The sequence below is a fragment of the Gadus macrocephalus genome, chromosome 4 (assembly GCF_031168955.1).
Source record: "Gadus macrocephalus chromosome 4, ASM3116895v1".
Classification (NCBI taxonomy): Eukaryota; Metazoa; Chordata; class Actinopteri; order Gadiformes; family Gadidae; genus Gadus; species Gadus macrocephalus.
The window spans coordinates 12,739,557-12,755,346 of NC_082385.1; the positions used below are offsets into that span (position 1 = coordinate 12,739,557).

The window sequence follows — 15,790 nt, forward strand, 5'->3', positions numbered from 1 at the left end:
TCTCTTACATTTACATTTACATTTAGGGCATTTAGCTTTAATCCAAAGCAACTTACAATTAAGTACATTTGTTATAAGAAAGTGAAACAATATCTCGCTGTCGGTACACAAAGGATGTTCATAGAACCAAGTGCAAAGCACCAACTCTTAGAAAAAAGGCGGACCCTAAACCTACAACAGAGACCCCCCTTCCTGCTCTCTGGTCCCTAGAAGGCCAAGGTTTGGTGAGGGGATCCAAGTCAGGCCCTAGAATAAGGTCGTCAACTTTCAGGGCGGTAGGACCTTCACATCTCCAAAACAAGGGTTAGGAGATAGGGATTAAGGTTCAAGTATTAATGGAGTCTTTTTAGTTTTTTATATATTGTTGTGTTGCAGCATCCTTCACCGATTCACAGCATTGCAGTTCAATGGGCACTAGGCAGAGCCGAACGTCCACCATTAAAATAATGGTTCCATACTGGCTCTCTCAGTTGGGCTATGAATTTACTTTCGTTAATGCAAAACAATTCATCTTGATTAAACAATTCCATCTACAGAGGAAGAATTTATTCATAGCAGTTGTTTCGCTTTATATGAGACAGGTTCAAAATATTTGAGATGTGGGATTCAAAATGAGTAACAAACTAAATGTATTTGCGCAAATTCATTTATTTGAAAAATAAAAGAAAAACAAGGAAGGCCTAAAACGTCCATTGTAAAATATAATCAGCCCGACAAAGTATTTTCAAAGTAAATACTGTAATTCAATTGTCACAGTTGTGGTTAAACATTTCAGTGTATTATATTTCATGGAAAACAGGGGTCCTATAGGATAGCAGATTTTTAAAATCAGCCACCCGTATTTTACATTTTAAAGAAGAAAAAAGAAATGGGCTTCCATTTTTTCACACAGAAAAGAAGGCGTAGAGGGAAGAAGCTGTTTGTGGTATGGTGCACGACACAAATTCATCATTAAGTCAAGGAGGGGGATAACCGGATGTCATGTGTCCGAAATTGACCAGTATGGACACAAAAAAGCAATAGGTTTCATTGATTAGAATATTTTTTCCGAGGGCCATGTTGACCTCTTATGCCTTGGGAACCTTCAGGGGAGGAAAACACAGGCAGAAGGAGGATGTAAGAGGAACAGATTGATAACATGTCAGATGTTTATGTACTGGCTCGGTCTGTAATGTCTGCACTGCTTAAAAGCTAGGAAAGACGCTTGAAGGATTATGAAAAGCGACAAATAACATAACATATAAATCAGCAGCCGTTTAAGTCATGAGTCAATCTGTGCAAAAGGGGATTAAGTCATAGACCTTAATGACCTGTCCTAACGTTTTCTATAATATAATTGTCATTGAGAATTTCAGAGCCAATTAATGTAGAAGTAAATCATAACAATAACCGATCGGAACACAGCGAATTGTTCACAAGATAACATGTCAAATTCCTCATTCCTGACCTAGCTCATTCTTCTCGTCCTACAGAGATGGGAGTTATAACTACCTCATTGTTCTCTTCCATCTGTGGCACTTCATTGCCCAGTAGGGCCTGCTCAGCCAGGGTCAGCTCCTTGATCTGGATATAAACAAGATAATACAATTTCGTACGCGTCACCTTTTCTCCCTTAATATTTTAATATTAGTGTATGAAAAAGAAAGAGGGGCATGATCTGTGGGCAAATATAGGAATTGAATACATCAACCAGCGTATTTTACACTGGAAAAGAAAATACATTGATAATTATTACCTCAGCTTTAATCTCTGCAAGTATATCTTTTGTCCCTGCAAAAAACAAAAAAGGTAAGGTGATTAAAAAAGTAAGATGATTAAATAAAATGTGCATGCTAAAGGTTTTTCAAAAAGGAAAGTGAGCCTTTAACCACATTCCTGTTCCTCACCAGATGATGCCCTTTTGCCTGGCCGCTCCCTCCAGGGCAAGAGGTTAATGCGTGGGATGTTGGAGCAAAGGACCAGGGGGTTTCTGGCGGTGATCAGGCTGAAGGAGTCCTTGGGGACACTGGTGATGCCTGTATTTTCGCAGATGACGCTGGCCAGGGAGGCACTGCGCAGCGCCATCTTCTGGGCGGGGGTGAACACGCCCGGGTTCTCGTACCACAACCTGTCCACGGCAAACAGAACTAAATGTTCATGAGATGGACAGTTATGGGTATTGAAGGGAGCAACAGGGGTTGAGTTAGAGAGGGGGTCCATGATTTGTCATAGAGACACCTACCCCCCTACCTGCTCCTCAATCACCTGCGTCTTAATTGAACGCAAACGATGGAGCATCCATCATCATCCAAAGGTGATCTAGATCCAACCGGGTCAACCTTCTTTCTGTTTCGCACCCCAACGTCATTCAGTCAGTCCTGTCCGTGCATGCCTGCCTGCATACCTGTCTCCCTGACGGCTTTCCTTGAACTGGTTGGTGATGAGGCAGGAGAACAGAGGGCCAACACGGCCTCCTTGGACGAAGGGTTCCGCAGCGCCTCCCACCCACACATCGATGTTGCTGGGTGTTCCGTACAGCTTCAGGAACCTTGTCGCCAGGTCTGTGTTGTTCAGTACCTGAGCCAGGTCGGCCTGATTGCTTGGCTCGGACAGCCCACAGTGCTTACGCCACTCGTTGTAGCCTAGTGTGAGTTGAAATAGAGGTTTATTTCCATCAGATCGCAAAGCATTTGCGACGTGATTTAATCACAAAACAATTCAAAAAGAAGAGAAGAAGAAAGACTGAGGGGCTCAGAACCCTGACCTCATAGGTCTAGCACCTTCTTGGTAACAAAGTCTGAAATAATAGGTTGCTTCGTTTTCTTATGGCACATTTCCACCAGAGGGTGGGAGACGGTTTAGTCTGCAAAAGTGGTCGTATTAGGACGTATTGAGCCGTACTCGTCTCACAGTACTCCTCCTTTGCGGTACGGAGACGCCTGAAAGGGTGCCGGCAAGTTCGAGCTACACCTGCCGTCCGTTGATTGGTCGACAGAATCGTCAGTTCCGTGCGACCGGGGGATAATAACAAACAAACGCAGTACCCACAAGGAATTTCTGTGTAACTGAGAAAGCTTTGATCGTTGAAGAAAATGTTGCGCAAAGGTTGGCGTCCTTCTTGGACATCCTACATTGTTGCTTTTTTATTGTGTCGCATTCCTCTTTTTCCTTGGATTTAATAGCAGACTACACTATGTCGGGCTGCTATGAGGTCACGATGCTTACATAGCTGCCGCGGATATTGCCATCCAGCTTAAACCCCACCCTACCATAAGGGTACTGTCGGCAGGGGAAACGTGAGCCGGAACTGAGCTGGGCTACACCGCCTCCTCACTACTGGGCTGAGGGGGGCTGGGTCCGACGCGTACTCACCGGTGGAAAAACGCCATTAGTATGTGAAATTTAGTTAAATTCTGTTAGACCACTGCCCTCTTGGCAGTTGCTTGTAAAAAGACATGGTTCAATAAAGGTGAACTGAATCAAGCGAGCAAAGAGGCAGCAGGCGTGCATAGGGAAGGCTTTTAGGGGATAGGTACCAGGGATGCCGTGGTCCCGGCCCCTCTGCATGTTGAGCGACGCCAGGTCCTGAGCCATGTGCGTGACAAATTCGAAGAGCCTGTCACGTACCGCGTCCACCATCAAGTGTTCCTGAGCACCTAGTTTCGCAGGACTGCCAACCAGACCTCGAATCACAGGGTCGATCCCGCCTGTAACCAGCCAACAACAACAATGTAAAGAGAAAACAACCCTGTTTGAAATTCATGTTAAGAACTGTGTCATCTCCGTGCTCACCTTCGAATACGAGCCTCCAGGGGGTAAAGAAGGTCTTGAAGAGCGGCACGGTTGGGATGTGGTCGTTCTCCTGGTAGTTGTCGTTGAGGCGTGTTAGGACAGGCTTGATAGCAAGATGTCCGAAGCGGTAGGCAGCGGTGGCAAACGCACTGGCGATGCCGGGGTCCACGTTGGAGCTGTAGCCTGGATAGCTGCCCAGTCCAGAATTCATGGCCAAGTCACCTACGATGTGGGGCAGGTAGTCCCTGTATACAAACACCTGGCGGAGGTGGAGGAGGAGGAGCAACACCCGTTGAGGAAGAGGAGGACAAGTGAGGAGGAGGAGTAGGTGTAACACCCGTTAAGGAGGAAGAGGAGAAATTAATGTCGAGGAGGAGGAGGTGGAGGAGGAGGAGGAGGGACAAGTGCGGGGAGGCTGAGGGACCCATGTTGAGGAGTGAGATACGTGTTGAGGAGGAAGAGGAGGAGACTGGATAAAGAGAAGCAGCTAGGGGGGTTTACCTGACTGTACGCGCCCATGATTTTACGAGCCTCTTGGTAGAGGGTCTCACTGTCCCACTGCGGGTTTATCCTCTTCAGTTCGCTCGCCAGACGGTTGTGTTCTCGCAGGAACAAGGTTTGGAGGGACGTCAAGGCAACGTTCTCATTGGCACGCACGTCACCTAGAAACACCACAGAAGCTGTTTGAATCTTTTTGACACAGCAATAGTTGTCTGCAAATGGTTTGCTAGCTATGATGGAGATAAAAACTGACAGTGGTTACAGTGGTAGATAAGTGGTTAGAGATATATAGAGCTTTATAGAGCTTTATAGAGCTTTAGAGAGCTTTAGAGAGAGAGAGAGAGAGAGAGAGAGAGAGAGAGAGAGAGAGAGAGAGAGAGAGAGAGAGAGAGAGAGAGAGAGAGAGAGAGAGAGAGAGAGAGGATAGAAATAGAGATATATAGATAAATAAAGAGATTTACAGAGATAGTCGCATATAGAGATGGCCATAGAGATATATAGAGATGCATAAAGATGCACATATATGCACCAACCTGCGAGGAAACAGGGCACCTCCTCTGCAGTGCTTTTACTTGTGATTCTCCTGCGTGTAGCGCACATGTTAGCCTTCAGGGGGCTAAAGGGAAGCAACGCTCGGCCGTTGTCGGTGACATTGTCGTTGACGCGCATGAGGCCCGCGTCGCTCGTGAGGTCGCGGAGGTCCAATGCCAGCTGGTCCTCCGAGCCGTACACCGTGCTCAGGTCAGTGAACGACGTCACTGTGTTGATCTGCTGCCGCTTGTTCGCCACTCCGCCAAAATCGTAGTCCGAATATCCAGTTCCACACACGGGTGCAGATCGGAAGAACGGTAAGCAGCTGTTTGGTCCAGTTTTAAAGCGAGGGTCATCGGGGGGGATCTGGGTAGGAGAGCGCAGGTGACTACCGTGATGTCTAAACATCTAGGTTGCACGCCACAATAAAATCACAAACTGGGACCAAGTGGGCGACCGTACCGTGATGGGGAAGCAGGGCTCGGAGCGCTGGCAGCTCTCATCACAGTTGATGCCGTTGCTGAACGAGCGGATGCTGGGGGTGAAGGGGGAGTGGGAGATGTCGTGGTCGCTCCACTGGCCGAACTGGGTCAACATTCCGGAATATTTTGTGTCACTGACCACGCCCTCGTTCGTCGTCGCCAGGATGCGGTTGGACACCTCTCTGACCTAAAGAGGATGGGGAAAAGCAATCCGTTATAGATATTCGTGTGTATTTTGCCGCACGTGGGTGTTACTGTCGCGCGATGCTGCCGCATGAGCTGACGTTGACGTCATACCAGAGGGAGAAGGAAGGTGTGGTAGCGGTGGTCACTGTCCCAGTCGATGGGCAAGGAGATGCCGTCTTCGTAGTTAGAGGGGATCCATCGCTTGAAGGGGATGTTGGAGGACCCCAGGCGAGGGTTATTCCTGTTAGCGTGTTGAAACACTTGTTGGTGGAGACCAACCAAACTAAACTTTTACCGTGACAAACTGTTTGAGACTCTCATCCTTTGTCTACAATTAAAGCTGACAGGCCTAAAACATTGTCATGGTCGCACTTACAGGTTGTTACAGACACTGGTGATGGTCCTGTACTTGTCCAGGTTCTGAATGGTGCGACAGGATGGTTTGCTGACCCTGGCTGAACATCCAGAGATCTTCGAGAGAACCTCCAGGTCTTCACGGGGGAGCAGATCTGGAGAACAGCAGACATAGGTTTGGCAAAAGGTCTGTGAGTTGAGTTAAAAACAGAATGGTTGGGAAAAAAGGGTGGATGTACTGAGATGAAATGTAGGGGGGAGAATCAAGGAAGATCAAGAATGAGGACGATGTACAAAGGGCCCAAGTTGCCAGCTCCCTTCAGCAGAAGATGGAAGACCTATCTGTAAGGTAATAATTTTTTTCGTAGGAGGAAACAAGAGTTATAGACCTATCATAGAAAATTCTTGGATCACAACAGTGCGTGTGTGTTAGATTGAGTGGGCAGGTGAGAGAGAGTGTGTGTGCATAGGCAAAGCCCATGTGTGTCGATATGAATGTGCGTGTGCATGCATGTACACATACATTCATCATGTCTGAACGCGCCCGTAGTCAGCAACACCTCTCAATAAAACTCCTCCAGGCACATTAACAACAACAACAGAGACGCGTCCGCCTGACCTGTGGCGTTGAGCGAGCGTTTGTGCACGCGGTGGATGCGCTCGTGCAGCAGGCGCAGCGTCTGGTCCATGTAGTCGGCCGAGCGCACGGCCGAGCGGGAGTCTCCACGCGGCTGCTTCATGAGGCGCAGGATGTCCGTTGGAGAGACGATGTCTCGACGAACTCTTCTCAGACTCCTGCCAGGGAACGGACGGGGAAAGGAGGAGGCATGTTAAAGTACGATGGGAACAATAGCAGTATTAGCATTATTCATGAGAAGAAGAAGAATCATAAAAACTGTTTATGAAGCGAAGGAGCTTATGATCACAGTTTCATTATGAAAGAGTTGAAACAGTTAAGTATTTTTTTTCAAGCAATATTTTACAATTTAATAATTACACAAATGGAAATGTGACTTTCATGCATATAGTGGAAGCGTTCTGTTGCAGTATCGTTTTCTGTAAGGTGATTGTTTAATTCTCATTAAGACAACCAACTCACTCTTCTCGCGAATACTTGTAAGCATCATCCACCAGTTTTTTGGCTTCTTTAAAACACTCCATAAGATAGGGACGACCCAGACCTTCAGATACAAGAACATTAATAAAATAAACCAAGACCATCAAAAACAATAGAATCAATAAAATAAACCATAAGACAGGCCTTCAGATACAAGGGCATTAATAAAATAAACCATAAGACAGGCTTTCAGATACAAGAGCATTAATAAAATAAACCATAAGATAGACCTTCAGCTACAAAAGCATAAATAAAATAAACAAACGTAATACTTCAACTGAAACACTTTTTTTTACATAAAAGAAAACATCCCAATATACCAAAATGTATTAAAAACATTCAGGGGTTTGAGAGGTCATCGTTTAAGCTTACTTGATGGGTTCGAATGGGCCTGCATCACGCAGATGCCCAGCGTTACAACGCAGACAAGCAGGTTCATCTATAAGTGAACAAAACATACCAAACATCAGCCATTAACGCACTGCAAACATTAGACAATAATGATACCCCACAGCTATGTCCCACATAGGAAAGTAGTCCTCTTACCTCTGCAGGCGAGGCTAAAAGCTAAAAGTACATTGAGATCAATATGAAGGTGGTGTGAAGATTGGCCTTTGTCAGCCTATTTATAGTGAGAGTCTTAGGCCTCACCCACATTGCTGATGTATTCTGGTGTGGTCAATATATCAGTAAACCTATAGTTCCTACTTCCTTCTCCAAGCTGCCTTTGATTAACAAAAGGGTACCCACATCAACTTTCTTGCACAACAAAAGCTTTAACGTCTACCTACTACTTTTATTCTAACTTACTAACAATTATATTGGTAGCATATGGTTTAGTTTCATATATGTATATTTCTAAAAAAGCGCTCAAACAGCATTTAAATCATTGTCAAGGAAGTGTATTTAAAGTCATTAAATATTAACAATTAGATGCAGGAAAAGCCATGTAACACTCTTAATGAGGATATTGGAAAAATTCAGCTTGACAGGACATTTTAGTACGAATAGACGTGCATAATTATAATAGGCCTATGTGAATTGTAAAAATGATTATGATTACAATGATTCATAAAATATTATTCACGAGTTATTATCAACCTCTACATAATATATATAGATCAATATTATAATCCATTAAATACGGTATGATTTCTAGGTGTCATGGCAACGTCGCGGTCCACCCGCGACACTGGACGCGATTAGAGAATAGACGAGGCATCGACGCAGACTTTCATTTCTTCTTTGCCACTGTATCCAGTTTAATAGCCTACATTGACTATAATGGTTTCTATTATTTTCGTTTTACTGTCGTGACGCTTCCATGATGGTTCTCCTTATAAAAAACAAAAGTAGGTTTTGTTTTGCTCTTTGCTTTTGTTCTGAATAAGAACATTAAAAAAAAGAAAAATAATAATAATCTTCTATTTGTTTTGATTAGTAGAGTAATGTGCTTTGAATGCAGGGGTGACAATATTTGTTTATTTATGTTTAAAAAAAGGTCAGAATGACATAGAGTATTAATGTTTACTAGCCCTTTTTTGAGCAATACATTTGCTTAGTTTGAATTGTATGAAAGTGGGTCGCTACTTATGCCTCGTTTCCACCGAGCGGTACTGTTCGGTGTGGTATGGTGCGTCTCGGATTAGGACAGCTCGGTTACGCTAAATCTGGCTCGCGTATCCACCGCCAACGCTACCCTTATGGCGCATTTCCACCGGAGGGTGCGTTTCGGTTTGGTTCGCCTCAGTCCGGTAGTGAGGGGGCGGTATAGCCCAGCTCAGTTCTGAGGTTGCGTATCCACCGCCGACAGTACCCTTATGGTAGGCCGGATGTCGATCGCCGCGTCAGCTATGTAAACATTGTGACATCATAGCAGCGTGAAACAGTGTAGCTAATTTTTGGAAATAAAATAAAAACAATAAAAACTGCTCCATCAAGCTCTCTCTGCACGTCTTCCTCCCGAAGAATGCAGAGGAACATCTCTACCTCCTTGTTCAACCAAAGTAAAGTTTTGCACGACATGTCCATTTCCAATACCTCGCGGGTACTGTTTTTGTTTTTTTTATCCCCATGTCGCCCGGAAGTGACGATTCTGTCGACGAATCAACGGAGGGCGGGTAGCTCGAACTTGCCGGCACCCTTTCAGACGTCTCAGTACCCCAACGGAGGAATACTGCGAGACGAGTGCGAGACGAGTGCGAGACGAGTACGGCTCAGTCCGGGTCACGCCCACTTTTGGCGGTGGTAATGCGATCCGTGCCGCACCATTGCAAACGGAACCGCTTTTGCACAACACTTTCTTCAATAAACTAAGCTTTCGCCGATGTCCAGAACTATCTCACGGGTACTGTGTTTGTTTGTTTTTGTCCCCCTGTCTTACGGAATTTATGATTCTGTCAACCAATCAACGACGGCGCGTTTATGGTGCATTTCGAGGGTGCAGGTCGGTTCGGTGCGGCTTGGTGGGGTACTGAAGTTGTGGCTCAGTTACGGCTCGCGTTTCCAGCGCCAACAGTACTCTTATGGATGGGGGAGGGGGGTTAAAGCCGGATGGCGAAAGCCGCGGCAGCTACGTTAGCATCGTGACCTCATAGCAGCCCGACACAGTGTGGCTGCTAATAATTCCAAGGAAAGAGAAGAATGTGACACAATGAACAAAGATCAACAATGTAGGACGTCCAAGTAGGACGGCAAACTTTTGCCCGACATTTTCTTCAATAAACTAAGCTTTCACCGTTGTCCAGAAATACCTTGCGGATAATGTGTTTTTTTGTTTTTATCCCCCTGTCGCACGGAAGTGCGATTCTGTTGACCAATCAACGAACGGCATTTGTAACTTGAACTTACTCAGTACCCCAACGAGGACTATTGCGAGACGAGTACGGCTCAATACGGGTCAGTCTGGGTCATGCCGACTTTTGGCGGTTGAAACGTGATCCGTGCCTCACCTTTGCGCACCAAACCGACCCACACCCTCTGGTGGAAACGCGCCACTAGCTCCACCTTTTCGGCACCCTTTCGGACCGCTTGGTACTCCAACCGAGGAGTAACGAAAGACGGGTACGGCTAAGCGTGGCTAAGTGCGCATATTTCGGGACCCTGCACAACTTTTGGTGGTAAAAACTTGAACCGTGCCAGACCGTACCGAACCGTGCCAGGCCGTACCGAGCCGCACCGCTCGGGGGAAACTCTCTGTTATGGTGCGTCTCCACCGTGTGGGTCGGTTCGGTATGCAAAGGTGCAGCACGGTTCGCGTTTCCACCACCAAAAGTGGGCAGGGTCCGGATTGAGCCGTGATGAGCCGTATTCATCTCCCAGTCTAAAGAAGATATATATTAACCTGACAGATAGTTATTATATTGTTGCATTATATTATATTATTACATTACAATCCTTCAGGGTCTTCAGTGTTTCTCCTATATGTATTCAGCAGTGGCTATTAAATTAAAAAGCAATTAAAAATTAAGTGCTCAGCGAGCACTTAATTTTAGTGTAGCTTGTGCCAATAGATCTGGCTTCCTCAATGTGATGCTTTCGCACTGAACCAGGACTGCACTTAATTTCGTTGTACTTGTTACAATGACAATAAAGATATTATATTCTTCATGTAGCTACTTGTTTTTTGATAAATCAGGTAAAAAAATTATAATCTGCATTCATTTATTTTTTCTAAGTTCAAGGCACATTTGCACAATGATCTGGTCTCAGCGGCATACTTGACTCTGTTATTTGTTATGTCACATTTCACCAAAAATAATCTCACCAGAAGTAACCATTTAAAATGTTATTTTTTTAAAAAATCTTCAGAGGGGGGCATGAAAAAAATACAAAACTGGGAAACACTGGGGTCTTACCAATTTGCTCTTTATCATTGCATAATTAATAACATGCACAAAATATGTCTGCATTATTCGGTTTTTACTTAAGTTGCTGATTTCACAATATTTCTAGCCAAAGAGCTTAATATGGAGAATTGTTAATCCCAATGTTTCTACAGGATCAATGCCTCAATCAATGCTTTTTATTTATCCTAATACGTAAGTCAATTTTGAATGTCGTTGACTTTTATTGTCACAATTGTTATTTGATACTCAATAGTGTCCCATAATTGTGATTTAATAACTCACAAGTATGACGAAGAACTCACGTCGTACTTAGAACTGAAATACTTGCTTTGTGAATGTTGTGAATAGCTGAATCAATATTGGTGAACCAGTTGAATGTGTGTGATAGATAGGCCCTGAAAGTATACAATGCCTGAATACTGTGATAACACTATTTGTACTGCGATCATACTTATGGGAGTAAGGCCCCGAGCAAGGCCAAGAAAGCATAGCCTAGCTCATAGTTTTCTATCTTAGTAACTACAGTCCCATCCTTAGGAACCTGTGTTTACTATACAGAGACTAATTGTATAGGAGAGAAACCCATTTTGTATCTTGTATGCTAGGGCAGAAGAAAAAGGGTATACATTTTGAACTTAGAACATTGTGTTAAATTGTAATCGCAATATAAACTCTGAATTTTTTATTATTTGTTTTAAGTTAAAAATGATATCAAAATAATTGTGTTCATTTGTTTCTAGCGTATTTGGAACAATGCTGCAATGTATATTAGTATATTACTGCCATTGAGTTCCAATTTACAACAAAACAAAATGTATTAAGTCTCCCATCTATCTGGCACCCTAAGGATAACAATTAGTGTCATCAACCATTATTGATTCACCAACCAAAAATCTAAGTAAGATTGCTCTCCTTTTGACCATCAGACATGCAAGGAAAATTCCTGTAAAACAGCCCTCTGTATATATTGATCCTTCTCTTCAAATCATGCTTTAAGTTGACTAAGAAAGCTCAAAGCTGCAAAGATACCAGAACTCCCTCATCTCATTATAGGAATAAACCTTCCTCAACATCAATACTCATCAAGAACCTCCACACATTAAGAAACAATACAACAATATAAAAGAAATGATGAAGAAGAAATGTGATTTCGATGCGTCATTTGTTAACAAATGATTACCTGAGCTTTGGATTACAAAAATAAAAGCACAGCAACATTGAGGGGAGTCATTGTCTTTATCAACAGAGTTGATAGTTGATAAAGTACCTTGTAGTCTGAACCAGAGTTATATGTCCACTGTACCCTATGTGTGAAGCGGAGGTATGTGTTGGTTCTCTGCACCATATGAAGCTGGGGTATATGTTGGTTCACTGCACCATATGAAGCTGGGGTATATGTTGGTTCACTGCACCATATGAAGCTGGGGTATATGTTGGTTCACTGCACCATATGAAGCTGGGCACACACACACACACACACACACACACACACACACACACACACACACACACACACACACACACACACACACACACACACACACACACACACACACACACACACACACACACACACACACACACACACACACACACCAGTGCAGGGTAATACATTTGACCTTTCAGATTCTTCAGTTCAATTCATTTTACATTTCTGCACTTTTAGCAATGCTTTGTGCTTTTCATTCAGCTGTCACTTAATTTGTTTCCAACCATTTACAGTTTCTTAAATGGGGTGCATGTTTACATTGTTTACTCCATTTAGACTTTTGAACTTTTGTTCAAATCCCTTCACTTGATTTAAGAGGTTGAAATATTTTCAAACTCCCTTTGTACTACAGCACTCACCGCATTTTCTACAGGAAATGCATTTTGGAGTTTGTATTGCTCTTCATGACGAGCATTATTGAAGCTGCAGAATGTCATCAATGGTGGAAAATACCAGCTCAAAGTCATGCTTTTGCTTGCTTGTTGTAGGTGCCCCGAACAAAGTTCAAGCAACTAATCAATACCCAACTAATTATTTCTGCACTTATCTATCATCCCCAAGATCAATTTTATTATACATCATATTGGAACCGTTCCACGTTTAGATAGGATAGGACTATGTTATATAAGGTTTTCTATAGAGTCAGGCACCTGTTCTGTGTTTGATAGGACTATATTATATAAGGTTTTATATAGAGTCAGGCACCTGTTCTGTGTTTAGATAAGACTATATTATATAAGGTTGTATAGAGTCAGGCACCTGTTCTGTGTTTAGATAGGACTATATTATATAAGGTCTTATAGAGTCAGACACATGTTCTGTGTTTGATAGGACTATATTATATAAGGTTTTATATAGAGTCAGGCACCTGTTCTGTGTTTAGATAAGACTATATTATATAAGGTTGTATAGAGTCAGGCACCTGTTCTGTGTTTAGATAGGACTATATTATATAAGGTTTTACATAGAGTCAGACACATGTTCTTCGTTTGCACAGCCAGGTGTCAGCGTCAGTCAGCAGTCTTGCAAAACAATAGGATAGCTGAAATAGGACCGATTTTGTTCAGATTAGTCAAGGACATGAGTGGCACTCAGGGAAATTCCAGTGAAACATTTTCCAATGTGTATACAAGACTTATGAAAGAGAAATCGGATTTCAGGAAGCAAAATAGGGGGAATTTTGAACGTCACACTGAATTGGTCATCATGGATATCGGTGTGTGGCGCCGTCCGTCTGAAACAACCCAAGATAAATGAAATGCATGTTAAATTAATCAATCAGATTCGATAGGCTATAATCGATCATTCCTTATCAAAGACAATCGATTTGAAAAATGTATTCAGTGTCATGGTCTGTCGTGTTTTGGTGTGTTTCCCTCCTGTGTTGATTACTGTTCCCTCCCCTAATGTGTCTCAGCTGTTCCTCATTGTGTTTGTTATTTAAGCCCTTGTCTTTCCTTTGTTCCTTGTGCTGTCATTGTGGTTGTTCGTCCTGTGTGTTCCCTGTTGTCTCCTGAGTTCCCTGGTTCCTTGCCTTAGCCTTTAGGCATAAATAAAGTGCTGTTCTCGCTAAACCGTCTGCATCTGGGTCCTGCCTGCACCCTCAACCTCTTAACATTCAGGCGATACGTAGATGATAGGGAAAGCAATATCTTAAACTTAAAATAGTATCATATATATATTGAGATAACCTCCACACAGCTCTATTTTACAAACGTTGCCTAATATATAATGTTGTTCACAAGGACAACAATGGCTTGTAAATTTTTTTTTTTGTTATAGCTACATTGGACACATTGAGATAGTAGGTTCATTATAGTAAAACGAAGCAAACTAGCAGAGCTATTCTAGATATGGGCCACACGAGGTCTAACGAGGGTTTAGTTATAACAGTGTAGTAGAAAATGTTTCAAGCTCTTATTCTTTAAGTTATATTGTTGTAGTTAAAGGGATACTTCACCCATTTAGAACCGGCGTTCTATCATTATAAAATCGCTATTGTAATATAAATAAATATATAAATTATCAGTCTAAACCAGTCTCCCCTTGGCCCATTTTTTCTCATCTAATTTTCTCCCGAAATGACTTCAAATGACGCGTTTGACGTCATTTCGGGAGAAACCTCTTGTCCCGCTAGAAGGGCCGAGGACTACAACCCACTTTTGGTGGCAAATTTTTCCACCAATAAGGAATGAGAGGGGGCGGGAGCTCGCGTACGGGAGACCGACAGGTGGGCGGGGCAGCGAGCGCAATGCACTGTGGTAGTTGGAGGTTTTCATACTTTGAGCCAGAGAGACCATGAAAACACTCTTTCTGCCTTTTTTAAGGCTAGGATGAACCAATTTCAATTTTTTTTTCACATTTATACATTGAATTATTTAATTCATAAAACCTTCATATTCCCACCGGTGAAGTATCTCTTTAAACATTATGCATTGACTTTTTGCATTTTGCAAAAAGGGTCAAATCTAGTTTTAATAATAGGATTAGATCAATACAAAACTAGAAACAGTGGAAGTGGAAGTGTCTACACCTTTTCCTATCCAAGAAGCAAGAAGGATATAGTTGTGACGGTGTGTTTATTCGGATAGATTATCTCAAGAGCGCAGGGCGGTTGAGCTGATAGCATGGCAGATAGCCGCCTGACCACAGTATTGCTAATCACAGTTTCCTTGATCAATGCTCACTTAATTTGAATTTGACACGGTTCCCAGTGTTCACTGGGAACCGTGGTGGAGGAGGTACTGTTGCTGGTGGTTGTTTGTGACGTAACTCTGGAGGGTGTGTTTGTTCTGATTACTGACTGTGTCACTTCGTCACTATGGAGTGTTTGTGGATGAAGCCCGAATCTGATTGGACTCCGGGGCTGGGTGAGGCTGCACACCGGTTGTACATTGAGTAACCACAGACACTCAGGGAGAGATCCCCTGCATGGCAACATGGAGCAACAGGTGATGCATCCTTGTCTAGAAACTTTTACACCAGTTTTCCTACACCACCTGTTCTGTTTAGAGCAGCCCAGAAAAGCCACTTGTCGGTATGGCAGCAACCTTGGTGGCACGTAGTTACCGTCTTGGAGACGGTACAGGAGCATTCGCTAATGAACCACCAGGTTCAAGGACAGCCTTTTCCCCGAAACAACAAGGCTACTGAACTCTGGACAGTGATCACCCACCCCCTTTATTGTATTTGCTACATAGTACCTGCACTGTCGAGGAGAGCTTGAAACAATTGAATTTCATTGCCAGCACTGACTGCTACTGCATGTTTGTTGTGCATTTGCCTTAATAAAGAACTTGAACTTGATCTTCCGGTGGCGCTCGAAACAGCATGACAGCTTATGCCGCGTTTCCACTGCAGGGTGCGGAACGGATCGGATCGCAAAGGTGCGGTAGGGAGGGGGCGGTATAGCCCAGCTCAGTTCCGAGGTTGCGTTTCCACTGCCGACAGTACCCTTTGTGGTAGGCCGGATGTCGATCGCCGCAGCAGCTACGTAAACATCGTAAACAAC

General features: G+C 43.5%; 1 protein-coding gene across 1 annotated transcript; it reads right to left on the bottom strand.

The window, feature by feature from the left end:
- Nucleotides 1-614: 614 nt before the first annotated feature.
- On the bottom strand, nt 615-7,565 carry LOC132456116 (eosinophil peroxidase-like). The gene is made up of 16 exons (XM_060050318.1): nt 7,489-7,565; nt 7,315-7,381; nt 6,925-7,006; nt 6,445-6,620; nt 5,848-5,980; nt 5,583-5,712; nt 5,266-5,472; nt 4,806-5,169; nt 4,273-4,433; nt 3,772-4,030; nt 3,516-3,686; nt 2,384-2,621; nt 1,887-2,107; nt 1,736-1,770; nt 1,492-1,563; nt 615-1,082 (listed from the first exon to the last, which is right to left on the bottom strand). The coding sequence occupies exons 2-16, from the start codon at nt 7,379-7,381 to the stop codon at nt 1,068-1,070; spliced, it is 2,331 nt and encodes a 776-aa protein (XP_059906301.1). The 5' UTR covers nt 7,489-7,565; the 3' UTR covers nt 615-1,067.
- Nucleotides 7,566-15,790: the final 8,225 nt, after the last annotated feature.

What these genes read in the sequence shown, in the direction of transcription:
- LOC132456116 (XM_060050318.1), bottom strand. Translation starts at nt 7,381, where the DNA reads ATGAACCTGCTTGTCTGCGTTGTAACGCTGGGCATCTGCGTGATGCAG. An exon ending in ACGCTCGCTCAACGCCACAG is followed by an intron (nt 5,981 to 6,444) that starts GTCAGGCGGACG and finishes GCTGTTCTCCAG; the next exon opens with ATCTGCTCCCCCGTGAAGAC. An exon ending in TTGCAGAGATTAAAGCTGAG is followed by an intron (nt 1,564 to 1,735) that starts GTAATAATTATC and finishes GTTTATATCCAG; the next exon opens with ATCAAGGAGCTGACCCTGGC.